Source organism: Plectropomus leopardus, chromosome 18, assembly GCF_026936395.1.
Source record: "Plectropomus leopardus strain MGB_pleo_1.0 chromosome 18, ASM2693639v1, whole genome shotgun sequence".
Lineage (NCBI taxonomy): Eukaryota > Metazoa > Chordata > Actinopteri > Perciformes > Serranidae > Plectropomus > Plectropomus leopardus.
The window spans coordinates 17,180,967-17,204,286 of NC_142193.1; the positions used below are offsets into that span (position 1 = coordinate 17,180,967).

Consider the following 23,320-nt stretch of genomic DNA (forward strand, 5'->3'; position numbering starts at 1 on the left):
GTTTTGATTAAACATTTGCTAAAAGCATTCAAACAAAGTTTTATGTTGGAGTTTGTTATATTCCAAATTCTAAAATTTGACAAATATTTTAATTTTGTATGATAAATGCATATGGGTTATCGATCTCATTACTGATATCAGTATCTGCCCTAAAAAAACAAATATTTTTCAACACCTACTTTAAAATCACTAAAGTGTTTGTGGAGGAGGTGTTTATCTATATTTATATATTTAAGTCCCTTTTTAAGGTCCATGGAGGAAAAATGAAGGCCACTGAGATGTCCGGGGCCTCCTGTGAGATGTTGGGTGAGCTCGCTGCTCGGCCTCGTGGCCGCTGGCCCTTTAAGAGGAGCGGGAGGGGGCGCGGAGCATCTTGGCTGCGGTGTTTTTGTCTCTCTGTCAGTGAGCGCTCCTGGGCCGAGGCGGCTGAAAGGATTTCCAGAGGGCAGGTAAGAGCAGCCTACAAGTTACATTTCCTCTGTTTGAAAATGGTCTCAGCTTCTCTTTGTCAGACTGTTATTTTAAAGCGCTCCAGACGAGGCGCCTCCTTGTGAGTGTGACTTCTTTTGTGAAGCGTCGGTCCTGCCCATTCTCCCGGTCTTCTCTGTGCGAAGTAACGGGTCCTTTATCTTCCAAAAAAAAAAAAAAAAAAACACCTAAGCTTCAGTTATATTACTAACTGCTACTCGGACCAATTTGGTTTCATAATTTTACAGGAGTATTTATTCATCTTTTGAGTTAACGGAGTCTCACGGTGGCGTGCCTTTTTTGTTCAGAGCATCATTGGGGGCTAACTCAGGCTGCAGGAAGGCGAGAAGTGCCGTCAACGGAAAAATCCCTATAATATCATAATAATAACAGTATTCCTCTGTGAACTTAAAATGAGTCTTGGAAACTGAAATGCGAGTGTGCGTCGCAATGACATTTCATTTTGGCTTGATTATTATAATAAGCTACAGGAAAAATACCTACAAAAGCTATGCATTTTCTATACAGTGTCCCTGCCATATGCACCATGTACTGTCTGTATTGTTTTCGCCGAGGGCTCATAGTAAAGGGATTTTGCCACGCGACCTCAACTTTTGTCCACAGTGATTCAAGCAGGAGTTTGTTGCAGCGAGCTTACTGTATGTTGCATTGCCAAATCTTCCCCACCGTGCACACGTCATTTCTAAAGGAGCAACACATTTGAGTGTTTGTTTCTGTTTGCCCTTAATTAGGAAACATTTCTCATGCCTCACACATGATCTTTAGCAACTCTCTAACCATTTTTTGGAAATTTCATTACAAAAAAGAGCTCAGTGAAGACTGAAGACTCGGGGGAGAGGGTGGGTCTGTGCATTCTGCAAGTTTTCATTACTTCCAGATGTTCGTCAGCTTTTCGTTGCCGCTTCTTGCCCTCAAATTTGCTCGTCTCGCCGCCTGTAGCCGGCCAGTGGTCACTGAGGGGAGTTTGTATACTCAGAAGATGGATGAGGATGGATGGAGTTGTTGTATGTCAACTAGACAGGAGGAGTGTAAAACCACTTGCAACAACATTTAACCACATTTTGTGCTTATTAGATAAATTACAGGGATGCAGCGACACACCGTGAAACTGTATACTGTGATATGTTTTTGAAGGTTATCAGAGCATGGACATTTGAAGGGAAAACTGAAGGGAAAATCTATCTTGCACGTGCACATTTTCTTTTCTCTTCCACTGCCGGTCAGACTTTTTACATAGAGCTACTTCCGTTTAAAAAGGTCATTTTTAGTCATAAAATTATAATAAAGCTTTTGTTCAAAAAAAGAAAAAAATATATTTTCGTTCCCTAAGGGATCATTGTAAATGGTTTTAATAATAATGATAATAATAATAATAATAATAATAATAATAACAACAATGATGATAATAATAATAATAATAATAATAATAATAATAATAATTGTACAATATACTGAAATCACCACATATTCTTTGACTGGCAGTTCCTAGATAATCATGTCGATATTGTGATATCTTAGATTTTGGATATATAAGGTAGGTGTTGTCTTTTCCTGGTTTTAAAGGCTGTATTACAGTAAAGTGGCATAATTTTCTTAACCTATCAGACTGTTGTAGCTGTTTGCCTTTACCCCATCAGGGTTGGGAATCAGAGGCCCCGCTATACAATATAACTACAGTACTTCAGTCACATATGATATTGGGATTTAAATGTTTTGCGATAAGCTGAGTGTTGCCATAACATATTTAGCAATATGTATTGCGATTTGTTTCCCTCTTCAGTCATTTTTAGTGCAGCAAAATGTATCTAGTGGACTGAAAAAGTTTATTCAATTATTTTACTAGGCTATCAGAAGTTTAATTTGTAATTGCAATGTTAATAATTTTTATTATGGAAAAAGATTCTTGACAAAATTGCCAAAATATAGTATTGGCCCACAGAAAAGCGTCATCTCTGGGGTCCTCTATTGTGTAAATATTTAGTGAAAACACCACCATTCAACCCTTTAATATCGTGGCAACATTGATATTGAGGTATTTGGTAAATAAAAAAATATGGTGACATTTCATTTCCGCCATATCGCCAAGCCCTAATGTCTCATGATATGTGTAGTGGACTGTCCTGATTCTTCAGTAAACACATCAGATGTTGTTCTGATGAAGGACATGCAGAAGTTGGCAGGATGTGGGGGTGTAGTCATCAGCCTGTTACACTGCATCATACAATACACCACTGTCCTGCTGTTGTGTAATGGGCTGCTGGCTGTATTAAATCACCTAGCAGCAGAAGACTGAAGCAGCTGCATGGCACTCAAATGTCATTCAGTCGTCACACTCAATATTTAGGCTAATATTGAGTTTACTGTAAAGATCGTGTGGTAGTTTTAGCCAGGTGTACCTAATTCACTGGCAACTAAATATTTCCTGATTGTTTTGAGATATAGTGAGTGTAACAATGGTGAAATGTGACTCTTCCTCGTGTGTCTGGGAACCCCCCAGGAATCCCATCGGAGACCCCTGGGAGTCCCCCAGTCTCCACCTTGGATTCTCTGGTTAGGTTTGAGTGCAGCTGGAGTTTCCTTCAGCAGTTTGTCTTTTTTTTTTTAACTGAGCTGGAATGTGATTGTCTCATTACAGCTTTTGGACCCAGGGGTGCTGTTGAGGAATGCAGGGTTATAAACTCTGGGCCACACGCCGGGTATTTAAATGGTTTAGTGGAAGGCTAATGAAATTACACCATGAACCTGCATGAGATTGTCTGTCCCTGTCTGGGGTCTACCTCTGATAAGCTTTTCCAGACAGTTTTGCCATCTAAAGAAAGAACTGCTTTGTTAAAATACTGAGTGTCTGCCGGTACTTAAAAAGTCTTAAATGTCTTAAATTAGTGTCTTAAAAGTTATTAAAAATGTCTTAAAGTTCAATTTGTGTGGTCTACCTCTAAACGTGATACTAGTCTTTTTATTTTATGCTTGCACTTACTTATTGGCCAAATGTACATTATTCTAACTCACTCCAATCACCATATTTCTACATAAAAATACCTTTGCACATATAAACCTCTTACCTTTATACCTACCTGCAGTGTGTTATGATTCTGATTCACAATACTTAATTGATCCTGGGGAAAACTGGAGGATTTTACAGTTGCAGTCTTACTGCTTACAGACGTAGAGAAATTCTAAGAAAATAGAAATAAGAAGAAAAAAGTGTGCATTATGCTACAATATATAACACAGATTATAGAAAATAATGTGTAGTAATAGAAATGGAAATATATGGAATATGTGCATCTGCAAAATATAAATGCAAATGAATTAAGAGAATCTTAATTAACGCGGAGATCTTCAAGTCAATTGCTTAGTTTACCAAGAAAAAGATTTGTTTTAAATTTTGTCAAAAATGATAATAAAAAGGTCTTTAAAACTATTAAGTTGAAGTTTTGGATACCTTTAGACCCCCTGAAACAATGCTTACCGAAAATTCATTTTCATCTCTTCAAAATAAGGAATGTTAGGATCTATAATATTGTTAACAGTCATATTTTCAGTGAGCAAAAATGCAGTCAAGTTGTGTTTTTCTTTTTTTTTGTATCTGTATGTACGTACGTTTCCCACCTTTCAAAGCAGCCTATGTCGGTCTGTTTTGCACACCATCACATCACCATCATTTATCATATGAATAAACCCAAAGTTGTTAATTGCATTAAAGGTTGATTAGTTTATAAAGCAGGGATAAACATGCAGTCCAGTATTGCAGATGCTCCATCAGTCTGATTTGTTTGAGGCAGAAAGGGTTAATGTTCCTACTTAACTATATTGATTGGGGCAGCCTGTGTGTTAACTTTACAGTGAACATATGGTCTAATCTGGCTTTTGAGGTACTCGGACCGTGATTATCTGCATAAATAATCCATCTTGATCTCCTTTAATACATTAATCACTCAGAAAAGCAAGATGGACTTTTCTGGCCAGCAAAGTACATAAACATGTTGGAATAGTCAGTGCAGTGAATATTTATGTGGCTGTTTTATTATCTCTTGATCAACAGCTCTCATTGAATCAGGAAGTAATTGATTATATCCCAGAGAGGAAATCACTTAAATACATCACCGCTGCAGTAAGGTCACTTCCTCTGCTCTGTTGTGCTGTCGACTCTACAACAACACACTCTGGCCTGAGCTTTTAACCCCAACACTGCTCTGACCGGCTCTCCACCGCCCATCTTACTACCATCTGGACTTCGTCGTCCTCCCCTTCAGACCCTGCCGTTCCTTCGAAGCAGTGTAGCGCTCTGGCCTCTCTGCTCGGCATCATTCTTAATCCCCACCTCCACAACTGCACAGGAATTTTCTCCCAAATGCCCTTTTTTTTGTCTTTTTTTTCCGGTGCCGCTCCTTGCCGCTCAACTCCACCCTTGCTCAGTTTCCTGTTGGAGGTCAGCACAATGACCAATAGCAGACTGGCGGGTGTTTACTCTGCTCCTGTTCCAGGAGTAATGGGAGCTGGCCAGCCCCTCCCCTTGGCCGTACTCTAGCTAGCACCAGACTGCTCAGCCCAGCGCCGTCTGCTCCTCCATACCACCGCCCCTTAATGTAGAAAACAGGGCTTTTTGCTAAAGGGCAAAGAATCCTGGAGGGGACGTCCCACTGGGCTATGATTTCACTGTCCTGAGTTTAAAAGCCCAAATTAGTCAAAAAACCACATGTCAGCCAGCAGCACAAGAGCACACTGTGTTGCCATGTTGATATGAGATCATCGGGCCCCGTTACACATGGCGAAGGCCCTGTCTGTCAAGCAGTGACGTACACCGTTCAGCCACATCATACTCTGTGACAAACGACTGTTGTTGCGTCTACATTAAGGATTCTTTAGCTGTTTAGGGTAGAGATTTGTTGTAATTTTTTTTCTGATTTATTATTCATGCCGGACCATTTGGCTGAATGAAGCCATCTGTGCTGCAGCATGAGGAGGAGGACAAAGAAGTCTTAAGAGATAGATCAACAAGCATGTCTCCTGTTGTGATCTTTGTGTAACATTTAAAGCTCTTCTCTGTGTCTATATTAAGGTCTTTGTGGCCTTTTTACTCCAAGAAGTAAAACCTCTGAACAACAATCAGCTTTATTTAGCTAGACAAAGTGCAGCTTCTCATAGGGATTCTCTATTGTCGGCCTATTTTTAGGGGTGGAATGCACCAGTGATGGTAATCTTCTAGGCGGAGCCATTTAAGATTATGAGAAAAGGTCCTTTGAAACTGTTTATACTCATTGTGAGGAGTCCTCGCCGCTTATGTTATCTTTCTGATGTTCTTCCTGCGTTAACAGCAGCAGGCTACACTCGATGTCAGCAGCAGGATTTGCAGTGATTCATACTGGTGGAGTCCAAATCTGAGAACAGTCATGGTCTTCTCATTCGAGAAGTTTCCATCTAAAACTCTCAGCAGCATTTCTTTTTTTCTTCCCCCCTCCTCCTGCAGTTTTGCCCTTCTTTCCTCACATTCTCAATCTTTTCTCTTCCCTCACATACTGTACCACTCCTCTGCTTTCTCTCCAACTTACCCCTTCTCCTTTTTTTTAAAATGTACGCTCACTCCCCTTGTTACTCTTTCTCCTGGGCTGGGAGGAAGTGACTGGGTTGTTTCTGGATCCTTTGGGAATAGAAAGATGGAGCTCCCTTTTCCTGTAACCCTTTCTTCATCAGACCTCAGACTATTGCCACATATCTGTTTTGCCACACCAATTAGCTTGGTATGACCAAAGTGGCACATGCAGTTGCAAAGCAGTGATCAACTGAGAGCCTTTCTGCGCTAAACTGACTTAAAAAATGGTGCATTTTATCATCTGTTTTCAAAATGTTGCTACTTAATAAAAGGAAAATAAATCAGAAATTTATCACCACACCGTAGGATTTATCATTACAAACACTGACGAATTAAAAACATCTAAATCACTTGGCGCTCGTATCATCCATGCCCTAACCTGAATAAATCAACTTAAGGGCTACAGCTGTGTTTGTTGATCTGTGGGAGTCTTCAGACCGCGGACAGTTTGGGGAGATCTGTGTGTTTTCATCTGTGTTGTGTGGGAGTCGATGGGAGTTCAAGTTGTCTCCTATAGCGTTTGGTATTTATCTTACACAGGCAACCACATAGTTCACATAGTCTTCAATTGTACGCTTTGAGAGCAGTTTTTGGCAATGATATATGCGTTTCTATAATCAACTAGAGATGCATTCATAATGTTGTGTTATCTGAGACAATTAGCAGCGCATTTCTGGAGCCTCGGGCGTTTTTAGATATCAGTCACTCAGTCCTTTCCGTTCCTGTCAGTGTGTGGGTCCATAACAGCACTTCATCAACTGTTTGTTTGTTTTGAGGCAAATTTCCTCACCACACACTCATACACACACCGTTTCCCTCTGTCTCTCTCTCTCTGAGATGCCCCTCCTTGCTTTATATTAGAACCAGCTGTGGAACCAGGGGCTGAATGAATGGCTCTTTGTGATTTGGCTGTCGTTCCAGTCTAAAAGGTCTGTTTCTCTCCCTGCCCCTCCACCCTCTCTGGTATTGGCATGACAACAGTATGAAACAATGGACTGAACAACAGCTAATCTTGTTATCATATTATGTAAAGGTCACCCATAAGTGTATTTTTGAGGCTGCGAGACCCCCCCGACAAAATGTCGACCACACTCGCACAGCAGCCTGAGTCTTGAGCAGCCGGAGCAGAATGTATGAGAATCAGCAGACACAGTCATGCAGCTTATCTGGTGGACACGCACGCAGAAGTTACAGCTTCAAGTTGCCCATGAAGGAAACGCATTAAAAGGCTCATGAAATCGGTCTGGCTTTAAGGTGATCTGTGCAGATGACGGGCTGTTCCCACAAAAACTGGGTGTGTGTGCCCGTGGATTTGGGAGTCGCGAAGGCAAGAAAACAGAAAACATTGCCCAATCACATGTCAGGGAGGCTCCTAGCCTTGAATTGATTAGAGAACCTTGAATTGGAGAGAGAGAAAGAGAGAGAGGAATGGGGTGGGGAAAAAGTGTTTCTAGAAAGCTTCTATGCATGGCTCAGGCTTCACCCAGGCTGCACAACAAGGAGGTCAGAGAGTGATTGTCATTTCATGGGGGTATATTGTTCACATCCGGCGTGTCAGTCAAAACCACTGGAATGTTTTGGAGCGTTTTTTTCTGGCGTTGCAACCTGTGTTTATAGTCTCGTGGAGGCCACTTTTTTGTAACCTGTCTGTTTTTATCGCTGCGTCAACAGAGCTACACACCTTTAATGGAGTTTAACTAACATGATGACTACTTGTCTGGATCTATCCTTTTATTATCATGCAGTCTGGGCTATGAGCTGCTACAGTCAAAAGCCGTGACCGCCAAAGGTTTTTCATTCTTGTTTCCCACAGGTGCTGACTGTTAGAGCGCAAGAAAAGGAAGGGAGAGCAAGCAGCCTGGGGAGGAGAGATCCCGTCCTCGCAGCGCAAGCAGCTGGTATGAAGCGGAAAATAAATCCCTCTTTTCCTAATTCACAAACCATTCCCGAGCTAGAGCAGAATAGTAATCACCAAAGGCTGTGAGAGTCAGTAAGGCAGTGGAAAAATCCATAAAGATCTTCTCTGGGTGGTGGGAAGAGTGGTATTTCTGACTTTGCAATACTCTAATCCTTTGCAATGGCAATAATAATAAGGTGACTCAATGAGTGGAAGCAATGAGTTGGATAAACTTGAGAGAGCTGACCTCGAAATGAAGCCTGGAATCTTAAATTACTTTTCAGGGTGGTCCCAATCCTTTGAAACAGCTAAGGCACAAGAATCTATACACATGCTGTAAATCAAACCCAGTTTTTAATCCTCCAGAAAGACTTTGGTCGTAAATGAATAAACCTGAAGCTGCACAAAAACAAACGCCACTGTGAGAGGTCACAGACGTTACAATTTGATGCAGTTATTCGCGTGACATCTTACAGGAGATGCCGCAGACATGTAATTTGTGCTCGGTGACCTGCATCTTACCCCCCTGAGGGTCTTAATCTTAATAGCGGGGAATGGAGGGAGTACACCAAGCAATGTTAACTTCCGTTAGTATGGTATGCAGCTGTATGGGGAGGTAGAGGGGGGTGTAATGGAGGCAAGGCATTTTGTCCTAGATGAAGCTGGCCGGGGGAAAAGTCGTCTGAAGAATGGCTGTGTGATGCTGGGGAAGGGCGCACACTGGTTTCTGTTCAGATGTCATCTCAAAGGAACTCTGTTTGAGAGTTGAGAGAGAGGGAGGAAGGTCAACCACTCCACCCGAGCCAAACACACACTCATAGTGTGTACACACATGCTAACACATCTGAAACACCCAATGAGCCACTGTCGGAGAGGCAGATGTGGAGGCCTGGTGGTGTGGGTGTTTTTGAGGGGGCGATGTCGGAGGAATGGCACCCGCAGAGAGAGACACGTTTTAAAGCAGAGAATACTTTGAGTTCATATGATTTGAAGAAGTCGAAGGACTGCATTCAAAGAGGAATCCAGTGGACAGTGTCGGCCGTCTTGTCTGCTGGGCTGGGATGTTTGGTTGATTCTAATTATATCTCATCAACTGTCCCCTGTCAACGCTTTCCTCCACCCTCCTGTACACACACTCAGTTTCTCACACACACAGTCATACTTGCCTACTCCCAACCACTCCCCGTCTCTCTGTCCTGCTCTCACTTTCTCACACATGTAGGCAAACCCTGACCGCACTGTACAACATGCAGCACATAATCAGTCCAGCACTTTCATGGCATACTGGAGATAAAAAGACACTTACGCTGGCTCGCTTCAGATGCCTGTAATTCTTATTTTGTATCATAACTTGTTTTGTTTTTTGTGCGTGTATGCTCCCATCCTAAGTTTTTCTCTACAAATCTCATAAAGGAAAGCCTTAAAGGGGTAGTTCATGCCAAACTCAAAAATACATATTTTTCCTCTTACACGCAGAGCTATTTATGAATCTCGATTGTTTTGGTGTGAGCTGCTGAGTGATGGAGATTTCCGGCGTAGATTGCACTCGACTTGTGGTGCTCAAAGTTACAAAAAAAAATATTTGAAAAACTGAAATGTTTCTTTCCAGAAATCATGACCCCCTGACTCAAGATAATCCACAGACCATGATATGAGCAGTTTCATGTAGGAACTATTATCTTTCTAGTGAACTACACCCACCAACCACACAGAAGGAAGCGTGCATCTACTCATGGACGAGAGACGCATGCTCATGAAAGCAAGAGATGTAAACATTAATGGTGTCCTCCTCGGCTGAGCTGTAGCGGTAGCTAGCTCAGTGGTGTAAGGTGAGTGAGCAGATGTAGTTTGGTAGAAAGAAAATAGTTCTTACAAGAAACTGCTCTCAACAATTTCTGTGGATTATGTTTACTATTGATGTTAACTGGGCAGGATTTCCCACACCTTTATTTATTTGTGCCAGCCTGCCAGGATTAAAACATCTTCTGACACATATTGATTTTATATTTTTGGAGCTTGACCATTCATTAGGAGCACTAATAAAATATATATACTGTTTAGTTATTGATTTTACCACACTCTCTGAGAGCAGAGCATCCTCATGGCACAAGTAGAGCAGAACAAAATCATTGAAAGTGAAACCTGTTCATTGGGTCTAAGCGTCTGCAGCAGCTGCTCCTCTCATCCATAGATCTGATCAGCTCTAACCAGTTTGACAGATCTATTATCCACCTTGCAACTCAAACTCATCAAACTGCTGCTGAGATAAAAAGTAACTCATGGTCATTTCTGCCTGCACTGCATTCACGGACCCGAAAAAAAAAAAGAGAGAGTGGAAAGCATGATTAAAAAAAAACCAAAAAACGGAAGCTCCATCAACCACACATAGATTGTAATTGTGTAGGAAACACTGCCAGGTCATTATTTCTGGAAAGAGACATTGATGTTGAGTTTTTCAGATGTATTTTTTGGCGTTTTGAGCACCATAAGCCGAGTGCCATCTAGCTACATTAAATTTAAGAGGAGACAGACATCTCTTGGGCCAATATCTCCAAATCTCTGCAATTCACACCAAAACAATCCGGATGGATAAAAAGCACTACAGGTACGACGAAAAAACTTAATTTTTTTATTGTGGTGTGAACTGTCCCTTTAATACTGACATGTAGGGCATCTGATGAATTCCTCAGCTGTAAGTTGAAATATATTTGGCTTGTCAGTGCCCTGTTAATCTTTTCTTATCACAGTAGTCAGTATGTCGATGTCAAAATGAGTCTGTATCTGCATGTATACAGTACTTCCATGTCCCAGTCTTGGTATGAGAGGGTGATGAAGGGGCACAGATAAGGGGAATCGCACCAGGACATTAAACTGACTAAAGGACTTCAAAAATACCAAGTCAATATAGTCAGCGTTTCCAAGTGCCCTACTTTTCACAAACGAGCAAGCACTGACTAAGGTCACAAGATAGCACGAGAGAGAGAGAGAGAGTTCGACTTAGTGAGGAGAGACTCCGTTTTTGCTGGAGAAAGAGAAGAAGCAGCCTTAAAAGTGAAGTGAACTGAGCATACCCTTACAAAAACAAAGTGGTAGTTTGCAGTCCAAACTTCTGATCTTAACTTCTTTAAGTCTAAAGTAATATAACGATGTTCGACTGGGTAATGCTGTGGATGGCTTAAACATTACATCCCCAGTTCCCACAAAGTGATGACCTAGAAAGTTAATCTTTTCCAAGTAGACACAAAGTTAGAGACATTGGAGTTGTGGGCTCTGTTGTTGCTTGCACTGTGTTTTTTCCGTGGGAGGAGAAAACACATTTTTTTGTTCATACAGAGTCAAAACATATTGGCTTTGGTGAGAAAAATGTACCAAAGTTCTCAGCAGTTGACTGTGCTTTCTGTGCTGAAGTACTGAACAAGTGAATGTAGAGGGAATGAGGGAGCCAGTGACCAGCTGAAACCTCCTGATCGTCAGCTGACGTTGAGAGAGAGAGAGACCAGAAAAACACAAAAAGAAGACAAATAAGAGAAGACCCAGGAGGGGAGAGATGTGAAGAAAGTGAGGGAGAGAAAGAAGAGAGAGTGTAAACCCTAAATTGAGAGGCGAAGTTAGCGTGCACGGATGATTCCTAATAAGGTTGTAACTGGCAGTCTCAAACCTCTGTCCTGGAGTTAGCTGCCAGGAAACTTTCCTCTGTAACTCCTCTTCTCTGAACGCTAAGAACAGAAACAAACACACTGTCGACTGTGACCCACTATGCTCCCAAAAATGAACAGATAAAATTAGACCATGTAGCAGGAGGGTGAAGAAACACTAAGATTACACAAAAATAAAACCCAACTGTGTTCGAAAAGAGCATGATTCAACAGTTAGTTTTGATCAGGTGTTTTGACTGGACGATTCGTTCCCTGAGTGCTGATATGAAATATAACAGCACTCAGCTCAGACTTTTGATTATGCATGTATCACTCACCTTGCACTGTAAAATCTGACAAGTCCAAGTCATTTTGCACATCTTTTTGACTTTTGTCGAGGATAAAGGTATCAAATTTGTGACTAAAGTTTAACTCGAGTACAAATCTTGTGACTTGAGCCCACCCCTCTGCTGTTCACTAATAAATGGCGCATGTAGATCTGTTGTATATAAAGTGGCCTTATGCCTATGATTGAATCACAGCTGTGCTGATATTCTCAACAACAGCACTTGCTCGTGTGTGATATTGCTTAAATCATTTACTGCCAGAATCCAAACCACATGTGTTATGAGTATTCACATCTATGTAGTCCAAATGCATTTTTTGTGGAAGACATTTGACTCGTCACATTAGGAACAACACAGGTTTGAATAATAGAATTAATGTTTGCTGATTTCCATTCAGCTGTTTTGATTTTAGGGTCCTGGTAATGTGCGTACATGGCTACTGTCACTCTCACTAAAATAATTGAATAATACAAAGCCATCCTTTGTGTTGGTAGTAACACACGTGCTTTTCATACCATGACGAGTCAAAATATCTGGTGTATTTGTAAGATGTCCATATAAAAAACACAGTTGTGTTTGTAAAGAAGACACAAGCATGTATTATTCCTTTCACCCCTGTGTTATTACTTCCAGAAAAGCAAATCTTGTTCTTTTGAAGATACTTGGTGTGGTCTGTTATAAATTCAACATGTGTCTGTCTCTTCACAGGTGAGAGTTTGTGGGTGACTGTTTGAGGAGCAGCCACAGGCTCATTATGGCTCAGGTGCTGCATATGGACCCTGGCTTCCCAGGTGCAGCATCTATTTATTTATTATATTATTACTCCACAGAAAAATAAAGTAATTTAAAGATAATATGTTTTGTTAATAAGCTTCTAAGAAATTGAACACTTTTGCACACTTTACACGGTCAGGTTATAGTAACTGTAACATTCTACTTTGTGTCTAATTTGCTGATTGTTTCAGAGTACATACATAAATACACAGCAGCCTAAAGTTAATGCTTTTTTTCTGATGTCTGAGCCCAAGATTAGACGCAGATTTCCGTTTGTTTATGTTGATTTCCTTCCCCCTTAGGGAAACTCAACCCACCTGCTCCCCCTTCGCTGCACGGCAAAGAACAGGAGGCACCCTACTCTGTGGAGACCCCCTATGGCTACCGTCTGGACCTAGACTTCCTCAAATATGTTAATGACATAGAGAAAGGGAACACTATCAAGAAGGTGCCTATCCAACGCCGGCCGCGTTATGGCTCCCTGCCCCGTGGTTATGGCTACACCGGCTCCTGGTGGACCTCCACAGAGTCACTGTGCTCCAACACCAGCATGGACAGCCGACACTCCTCCTTCTCCTACTGTGCCCCGGGCTATCACACGTCACAGAGACCCAGCTTTAACACTGCCCGGGTGGAGAAGACCCTGTTGGATGCACGAAGGAAGCTGGAGGAGGAGAAAGAGGGACGAAGATTCTCCAACCTGGGCAGCATGCACAGCAGCGTAGCAGGCTCTAACACCTCTCTCAGCAGTGCACACAGCTTCAACCGAGCCCATGGTGGAGGTGGATCCTTCACCCCAATGAGTTCTGGCCTGTCCACCCCAGTTACCCCAACACCAGCCCACCTGCAGCACGTCAGGGAGCAGATGGCTGCGGCCCTCAGGAAGATAAGGGAGCTCGAGGAGCAGGTGAAGACCATCCCTGTGCTGCAGGTCAAAATCTCTGTGCTGCAGGAGGAGAAACGGCAGCTCAGCGTCCAGCTGAAGAGCCAGAAGTTCCTGGGTCACAGTCTGGGATTCAACCGAGGTCGTTCCCGAGGAGAGCTCTATATCGACATCCCCGAAGAAGAGGTGAGCGCTGGAGCTAAGAGCAGCAATAAACCAGCAGGGTCACTGTCTCCCACCACGCCCGAGGGCTCCAAGCTTCAGGATTCAGGGTGTGAGATTGAGGACACGGTGATTGTGGGTGGAGCGCGACCAGATGCAAAGAGGGAACTGCGCACCATCGGTGTGGGACCAGAGGACTTGAGGGGCAGTCGTCAGGTGGGAGTTGGGGTTCGAGAGGAGGATCTGGGGCTGCTGCCAGAGACAGAGGCTCTGAGGAATCAGGTGGGTCAGCTTGAGGGCCAACTAAAGAGGACAGTGCAGGAGCTGCAGGATGTGCAGCAGCAGGCTGCAGCAGTCCAGAAGGCCCCTCAGGCGGAGCATCCAGTCATGGCTACCAGCATGGGTTGGCAGGAGCCACAAAGCTGCAGCCTGCACACTCTGGTCAGCTTCACACAGCTGCCGCAACAGAGGGAACAGAGAACTGTGGGAATCCAGGTGTACACACTGGAGCAGCCCACTGTGGTGGAGGTGGGCACACTGCTCCGAGCAGAGACTTGCAGCTCCCCGACGCTTCAACCAGCTGCTGGAGTCGTGGAGGATCACCACAGAGGACAAGCTGAAGGTTTTTGACACTAAATATTAAGATTACAAAAGTGGATTATTGGATAGCATTAGATTATACAAGTGTAACTAGTGAACTGACAACATGACGTATATAAACTTGTGTTGACAACTTGTGAAAAATGCTTTTATTTTTTGTTTTGATTACTTTAGGTGGAAAAGTTAATATCTTCTTTCTGTCTCACAGATGTTCCAGTTGAACTGCCGATTGCAGTCAGCTCCAAGCAGGTGCGGGATGTCCTCAAGAGCGAGTTGTCCACTTCAGTACCTGTAGCTAGTCCTGCCATTGCTGTAGTCACGCCTGGTAATCAGATTGGTTTGTTGCATTCGAAAGAGGAAGATACACACCTGCATACATCCACAGAGGCCGTCCAGTCACAAGAAGGCCCTCAAAAAGGTAACTGGACTGAACTCTGTTTGAAACACGCTTTGACCATCATTCTAACTCTGTTCTAACCACGTCATGTTCCCACTCTGAATTCTCACGGATATCTTTTTCAGCCTCATCACCTCAGTCTTCTCTGAGGTCCATCATGAAGCGGAAAGCAGAGGGTGAACCAGGATCTCCCTTCACAAAGAAGAACCTACAGTTCATTGGAGTCAACGGAGGGTAGGTGTCTGTTATTTTCACCCACTGATCCAGTATACCCACCCCAAGAGTATACCAGTCCATCCTCATTCCAAGTTCTTCTGAGAGAACTCCGCTTTGTCACCCTTTGGCATTTGTATGAGACACACTGGGCTTTCGGCTAACTCCGATGTAAACCCATATGCTGCAATACTTTACAGTGAGAGAAAATGACAGTATAAAGAGTGAAAAAGTCCATATAGGGCAGGAGGAAGAGAGGTGGATGGGTCAAACAAAACTGGACTTTCACTCTGCAGAAGACCGCATTTCATGCCCCGTTTGAAACCAAAATTCAACGTTTTAACGTTAAGTTACATTATTTACGTACCTATGTTCCATGTGAAACTATAAGTAACTATTGTTTTAACCCTTTGAAACCTGAGCAATTTGGCTTGATTTCTTAAAAAAAAAAACACAGAAAGAAGGCCATGAGCACTTAACAAGAAATGACCCAAAACTTAGCAAGAAAATAATAAAAAGCTAAAAGAAAATTACCTGAAATTTGCAACAAAAAAAGAAAATAAGAAGAAAGAAACAGTAATTTAAAAAAAAAATCAATAATTATAATGAAAGTATATTTTTTCTATGGCCTATTTTTAAATATTTAATTATAAATATAGATTCCTTGATATTTTTCCCTGATGAGTTGATAATTTTGTATTGAGTGTCTACCTCTCTCTTTTTAATGCTAGTATTTAGGTCATTTTTTGTCACCTTTTAGTGATCTTTTGCAATTTGCGGATTAATGTAACTTGTAAATTAATGTATTAATTTCTGTATGCACACTCACAAAAGTAATTATTTTCACACAAACCATGATCTTTCCAAACCTCACCAAGTAGTTTTGTTGCCTAAACCAAACCACAATCATTTCACAATAATAATCAAAGGTTACATTATATTTCAGCTGTGCAACACATAGATTCACTAAAGTGTGCCCTTTGCTTCGCTATCAGATACAGAGACGTGAGACAAAGTGTTGTTATTTGACGACCTGGAGATGAGAAGGGGTTAATTATACTGTCAAAGTTATAGAGCAGAAATTCTGCTCATGTTTTCAGTGATGAAACAGATGAGAGTTGCAAAAACTTGGAGTTGTTTAACGTCAAACTTGTTTTTGTCATGCAGCTACGAGTCCACATCATCAGACGACAGCAGCAGCGAAAGCTCAGATGAGGCGAGCGACTCCAGCGAATATCATGAAGCCAGAGAAAAACTACCAGAGTCAGCCCTCCAGCACCAGCAAATCACCCACAGCAAGGCCAACCAGCCTCCAGAAAGCAACAGTGTACCTCAACAAACTGCTGTTAAACCACCAGCCGTCATTCCAGACTCACAGCAGAGTCCCAGCCAGCCCGCAACTGCAGACACAAAACTACCAGACAAACCCCCCCAGTCACCAGCAACGACCCCTGACTGCACTCCAACACCTTCTTGTTCATCAAACGATGCCTCTAAAGAGACTGCCGACCAGTCTTCAGAGAAACTCGCCATCACCCAGGAGATCACCTCAACGTCATCAAGCACTGAATCCACGCCTGAGCAAAGCTCCATAACATCCTCAGTTACCAGTTCTTCATCGCTGTGTGTCACTAAAACCACTGAGCAGCAACATACTGTCCAGTCAGAAACAACCGCCCTCTCCAGCCAAACAGAGCCAAAGCCAGCAGCTGAAAGCATCGCACATGATACCACCACAGCATCTGCCAAGCAAGTCAGGTAAATACACACATGGTTGACAGACAGTCGGGTATAAAAGTGTTGGTACTATCAAGCTTGTGCATGAGCATCAATGACTGATGTTGTCTCCTTGTCTGTCAGACTGGACCTGAGTGACAGCCTGATGTCAGCTCTTCATGCCCTGCAGAAAGCCCTGGGGGAACCTAATGCCTTCAGTCAGCAAGGAGCAGTAGGTGTTCATTTAATTCACTTTATTTAACCAGGGTTATCCACTCAGAATCAATACTGCTGTCCAGGAAATGCTGGAGTCCTTTTTTTCAAAGTAACCACATGAACAAAAACAAACAGAAACACAGCCAAAAGAAAAACACAGCTCCTCATGAGCTGATTCACCTTAAATGTAAAATATGTCATTTTTTTATTCTGTCAATCAAAAACAGTAACAAAAGATGAAGCATTTCTGTCACTGTAGTCAGTTTCTCCCGGTCAGGATTCCTTCAGTGTTCTTTGTTCAGGAGGGTTTTAACAGGAGGAGCCCGCATTATCAGGTCTTTTTCTCTCCAGAATAAATGGACCATGTCTGATGTGAATTTCTATTTATTTAAAAGTTTGGGGCATTTAAACAATGACCAATATCTTTGAGTTTATTTGCTATCTGCTTTTCTGCTATTTACTATGTTGTCTTCTATGTTTGGTGGGCTGAAGACAAATTTCCACTCTGGTGGATAATCAAAAACAAACACTGAAAAACACTGAATGAAGCTGTTTCACACACAAAACAGTGTTTTTCAGATGCTTTTCTGCCCATAGGAGACGAGAAACTTTTATTGATCCTTACATTATATGAAATGGAAATTTGCCTTTGACATTATGGCAACAAAGTGTAAAAACAGAGTGAAGAGAGCTGCTAAAATAGTTATTGTCTGAAACATTTGGAATATTACAGTATGACATTTGTCTAGTTGTTTTAAGACATTTAAGGGTGGAAACGATACATATCATAACTATAAATGAACCCCTAACCATTTTCAGAAAATCATGAACTCTGTCCTGACTCTTACGAAAGGGGCATGTTTTTTTTGTAATTTTTAAGCTATATGTCACAGGTTTCTTTCAATATAAGATCTTTAAATGTTTAACTTAGTCAAGAAAAGCTTTAACTTTTGTTTAAACAAAAATAAAACAAAAAGGAGGTTTGCTGCACCAATCTCTTTAGACAGAGGCTTTTTCTTTCTTTCTGCATTTTTGCAAGTACTACAAGAGCAAACAACATATTTCCTGTGTGTTTCTCCTGAGTTTTGTTTTCCTATAATCCCTTCTCTCATTTTTGATTTTGATGTGCTTATCACGGTCAGTCTGCATGCCTGCGCTCTTGCATTTCTCCAGCAGTCTGTCAAGCGTGTCTCTAATCGTCCTCATTGTGTCTGATCTCAGAGGGCAGCCTACACCACTGTGCTGCAGGAGTGGCTGCGCGTGTCCTGTCACAAAGCAGCGGACACGGCTGTTGTCAAAGCCTATATGAACACCTTCGCCTCAGTTTCTCCTCAGCTGCTGGAGTTTGTGATTAACATGGCAGACGGCAACGGGAACACAGCGCTTCACTACACCGTCTCCCACTCCAACTTCCCCGTGGTAAAACTGCTGCTGGACACTGGTGAGCTCTGTGTGTGTGTGTTTGTGTGTTGGAAAAAAAGTGAAAACAGATTACTTAAACACTAAGCAAAAAAATCTTTCAAAACATGGGAATTAGGTGATGAGCAACGAAAAAAGAAATGACCCAAAGATTAGCAAGAAAATTATAAAAAGTACAAGAATATTACCTGAAAATTAGTGAAAAAAAAATGAAAAAGAAAGTTTTAAAAAAAAGAGAAGTGACCTGGTAAAAGTGCTTAAAAATTGTAATAATTTTCTAACATTACTTAGCCCTTTCCTCCTCTATGGAGCATAAGGCCATTGACAAATGTCTTCCATTTCACTCGGTTGTTTGCAGTTTTTTCCAGATCTTCACAGTGTGGCCCACTCGTAGACAATTTGTAACATAACATAACATAAATAAAATAGTTTTTCCCTTTCTATTTTCTATAGAAATCGCACCAATTCTCTCAGGGTTCAAAGGGTTAAAGCATTAAAAATTATGTATGAAAGAGTTTTTATCTTGTTGAGTCAGATCCTTGAATGTTTTCCTCTATTAAATCATCAGATTTCAAACAAAAACATTTCCGTCTCCAACACGTCAAACATCCCTGTCACTATTTGTGCTGCTGTAGTATCACCTGTCTCACTGATTGCCCTATATCCCTGACAGGCCTGTGTAACGCTGACAAGCAGAACAAGGCAGGCTACACAGCCATCATGCTGACAGCACTGGCCGCCTTCCACTCTGACAGTGACCTTGAAACCGTCCTGCAGCTGCTCCGCACAGGGGATGTCAACGCCAAGGCCAGTCAGGTGCGCCCCCTTCTGCTCATTAGGTTTTACTGCACCTCCACACAACCAAACCAAGGTGATTTAAGGAGCATGCACACCTGAACTCAGCTCACTGATGTGTCTGATTACACTGCAGTTAGTCAGATGCAGCATGTAAACAAATGCAGTCTAAATGATTATCCTGGTAAGTCTCTAATTCTTTATTAAATACACAATCCACAATTAAGATTTCGCAGTGTCACAAACAAATATTACTTGCTGGCTTAACGGCAGCAAAAAGATTTATTGCTTAAGATGGAAACCACCTCACACACTTAGCATTTCACAATGCTGTCTTGCATTCCTCAATGTTATTTACTTGGAAATAACCACAGCGCACAACCACAATGCAAAACAAGAGAATGTTATGTCTCGTCATGCGGCAACTGAGAAAATTAAAGCCAAATTGGGGGACTGAACTAAACTAAAAATTTGTTGTTTTGGCTGTTTTTTCCTATCTTTCTTTCTTTTTTACTATTCTGCTTCTTTGAGTTGTCCAGGTTGTGGGGTGGGCAGGAGAAGAGGGTGATAATAATAATAATAATATCACACTGACACTATGCTATTATTAGTTGTTTCTTCTTTGCTGGGAACAAAAACATTTGATCTCAAAAAAAAAAAAGAAAAAAAGCAGTCTAAATGACAGATTTAGTTTTGAAGTTAGAGCTGCTTGTTGAAGAGGAGTTTAAAGATTTTAAATGCGTGTTTGTAGGCCGGTCAGACGGCGTTGATGCTGGCGGTCAGCCACGGTCGAGGAGACATGGTGCGGGCGCTGCTGTCCTGCGGGGCACAGGTCAACATCAGAGATGATGACGGTTCCACAGCACTCATGTGTGCCTGCGAACACGGTCACGTGGATATTGTGCGTCAGCTGCTGTCTGTGCCGGGTTGTGATGCCACTCTTACTGACAATGTAAGCATATATTTCCTTTTTCTGTCGCTCTTTTGTTTTATTTTGACAAATCCTGCCCAAAAACATTATGTCACTATTATCCTTTCTTTTCCAAAAGGATGGCAGCACTGCTCTGTCCATAGCCCTGGAGGCCAGCCAGAACGACATTGCTGTGCTGCTGTATGCTCACCTCAACTTTGCAAAGCCTCCTTCCCCTGTGAGTACTTTGATACACTGCTTATGCACACTTACTGGTGTCATAAGGGCCTTTTTTTAATACTTAAAGTTTTGTCCCAACATTCAGCCATCATACAGGGAGAAATCTGTCATATAGAAGAAGAAGAAGAAGAAGAAGGTGATATTGGTGACTCATTTGTCCACTTACAGTCCTCAATAATGCCTACTATACACCAAAAGACAGAGTTTTTAGTTGCACAGTTTTTTTGATTTTTTAGGTGGTATCTTGCAGTATTTTCCTGAACCAAGTCTTAAATTCAGTTTCATAAATATTAGGTCTTAAAAGTTATTAGTCTTAGATTTGAATGTGTGAGGTCATAATCACCACAAACCTTCCAACAAATTTAATTGATCCATCTTTTTATTTCTTTTTGTCAAAATTGGTCCAGCCTTTCTGTGTAAAAGCCCACGTCTGATGTTATAAATCTTTAAACCTACAAATGAATCTAAAACTTAACTTTTTGCTTTATACTTACACTTATCTGATGGTAAAATTTAGATTCACCTAAGTTTCTCTAATAACTATATTCCAACATAAAATCTATGTCTGCATGGGACTACATATGTACAACTTACCTCCAAAAATCTGCCCTAAATTTGGTTAAAAATTATCTTGAAAAGGCCTTAATAATCAAGAGTTTTACAACCACCTTACACTAATGTTTAAGATCACAGGAGCACACAAACTCAGTTATAACTCTTGTGATTTTATTCCCACATTGGAAATTTGTCAGTAACAGTGAAACCAGTTAAAACGTTGTTTGGTGTAAGGCCGACGTAAGGCTCAGTGTAATGCAGGGAATCACTAACTGAAGATGTGATAGTACAAGAAAATAGCAAATTAGTACAAACAATGATGGAAAAGACTAAACATCACAAATCGCTTAGGGGCTATACATTATTCCTTAGAAGAGGAAGGTGGCTAGGGTGTTTTTTAAATTTTCTATTCATTTATTTATTTTTTATCTTGATGCTCAGCAAAGTATTTTTCCTCTGAGTGACCTGGGAAATGCATGACCCTCCCTCCGCCATAAATAGGCCCTAGCCCTCAGTTCAAAATTGAAAACAAAATCCTAAAGTTGAAAAGAGCCTTTGTGTTTTCACTTATGTCATGCATGCAGGAGCAAAACATTAGATTTTTTTTTTATAACAGGACCAGTCTACTGCAAATGGTTTATTTTTGGTGAAATTTTAAATGAGAAACGTAGAATAAATCACAATTTTAAGGTCAGAGTTTGTTATGCTTCCTGAATTTCATCGCACATTATGTGTTAATGGTTAACTGTTAAAATCCAACAATAATTTCTATTTTTACAGTTTGTTGTAAACCACCACCACCACCGTGATTTAAAAAATCTCACCAGCACTCACGGATAATATCAAAGTTTTCAACAATTATACCTTGTTTTTTTTTTTAACTTGTCCAGGTTTCCCCGAAGTCTCCTCTCTTGGGCTCCTCTCCTCCGGCCGGTGAAACAAAATAAATCCTACTACAGCCAATCCACAGTAACTACTCATATTACAGTGTGATATTTTTAGTTATATCTGTGCAAATAAGAGCAACAGCAAGTTTGTGTGTGTTTTGTTTTCACCCTCCATAATTTAAGTACATTATAATGTGCAGATAATTACATGACAGCTTGTACCATTGTTATCCACTGCTTTTTGTACACTGTGGTCTCTGTAAATCACAGTAGTGGTTGAAAACATGGATTTGTTAAGTGGTAGAAAAACTGAACATCGAGCAGCTGTACAGACATCAGTCCAGTCTTGCAGTGATCCAGTTGTCAACACTGTTTTTTAGTGGCACTTACAAGTCAAAACTGTTCCCTAAATGTCATTATACAGTTCATTATTATACATGTGTTGTTTTATTCCATATGACTCTCATATTAGTTGCTTTATAGAGCGATGTGTTTTCATTGTAATGTGTACAATAGCTCTTACACAGTAGCATCATTATGTGTGTGACCATCACTTGGAATAACAAAAGCCACCCCTCTCATGGATAAGTGTCCTTGCATCAAGTAGCTCATTGGTGCTACAAAAATCTAAATACAGAAAACACCACTCCAGCAGTAGACCAATATTTATACACAAGATTTATTTACTCTAGAGTATTTTTGATATTGATTTTTTAAAATTTTGACTGAATTCAGGAACTCCAAGAATCATGGTTTTTATTTCCCGAGCTAACTTTTATGTGTCGACCACATTTCCCAAAATAAACCCAAAGATGTATCTCTCCTATCCGCTCTGTGACACTGTATGTCGTGGTGATAATATTAGCACAGGTCTAGCATCAGTGTAAGGGAAGAGAGAGGTCAACATTATTCTCTGAAGGCTACGGTACTATGGTCTTTGTATTTTTATACGTGAAAGTATTTTGGATGGTAGTGAGGAAAGATTAGAGAGTATCTGTGTTTGTAATATTCTGTGCTTTTAAGATTTAACAAGACTGAGAGCACTGGTGTTTCCACCTCCGCTGTGGTCATGCTGGTTAGATTTGTCAGGGAACCAGAAAGTGACTGATAGGGGTCGTTAATGGACGTGCCGTGCAAGATGTGAATATCAGAATAATATATGTCAATATAAACTGGTAGTAATTATGCCTAAAATCGGATTCCTTGAACAAAAGTGCATAGGCTATTGATGTCAAAATTTCTATTACTTTTTAAAGATTTTTTCACAATTTTCATATTCACTTTAAAGCAACTGAATTTTTGATAAACTTTCAATTCTTTTTAATTTAAGTATCAATCTTTTTATACATTTAGAATTTTTAAGCTCACACCTACTTTACGTAATGGCACAGCTCTTTAGTTTATGTTTTACAAAGGTTTGTGTTTCTCCTATTCTAATTTTTGCATTTTGGAAAAAACAATGAATTAATAAATGTGGACCACACTGTTTCGATTGCATTTACTCAATGATAATTTTGTTTGCATGAAAGTTGTCATCACCACACCTGAATTTACCCTCTTGGGATCGATAAAGGTTATCTCATCTTGTCATT

General features: G+C 41.1%; 1 protein-coding gene across 2 annotated transcripts; it reads left to right on the forward strand.

Moving 5' to 3' along the window:
* The first annotated feature begins 234 nt into the window (after positions 1–234).
* kank2 (KN motif and ankyrin repeat domains 2) lies at positions 235–23,214 on the forward strand. 2 transcript variants are annotated; one of them, XM_042505076.2, is made up of 13 exons: positions 235–449; positions 7,896–7,980; positions 12,670–12,752; positions 13,038–14,402; positions 14,589–14,798; positions 14,903–15,011; positions 16,158–16,748; positions 16,851–16,938; positions 18,144–18,363; positions 19,015–19,157; positions 19,888–20,088; positions 20,186–20,284; positions 21,732–23,214. In XM_042505076.2, the coding sequence occupies exons 3-13, from the start codon at positions 12,716–12,718 to the stop codon at positions 21,786–21,788; spliced, it is 3,120 nt and encodes a 1,039-aa protein (XP_042361010.2). In that variant the 5' UTR covers positions 235–449; positions 7,896–7,980; positions 12,670–12,715; the 3' UTR covers positions 21,789–23,214. The 2 variants fall into 2 exon arrangements, with proteins under 2 accessions (XP_042361010.2, XP_042361011.2); XM_042505077.2 differs by lacking the exon at positions 235–449 and adding an exon at positions 7,537–7,585.
* Positions 23,215–23,320: the final 106 nt, after the last annotated feature.

Bases quoted from the DNA above. Each gene is read 5' to 3' on its own strand.
- kank2 (XM_042505076.2), top strand. From the start codon at position 12,716: ATGGCTCAGGTGCTGCATATGGACCCTGGCTTCCCAG. The intron at 14,799-14,902 runs GTAACTGGACTG...TATCTTTTTCAG, and splicing joins ACAAGAAGGCCCTCAAAAAG to CCTCATCACCTCAGTCTTCT. The intron at 20,089-20,185 runs GTAAGCATATAT...CTTTTCCAAAAG, and splicing joins ATGCCACTCTTACTGACAAT to GATGGCAGCACTGCTCTGTC.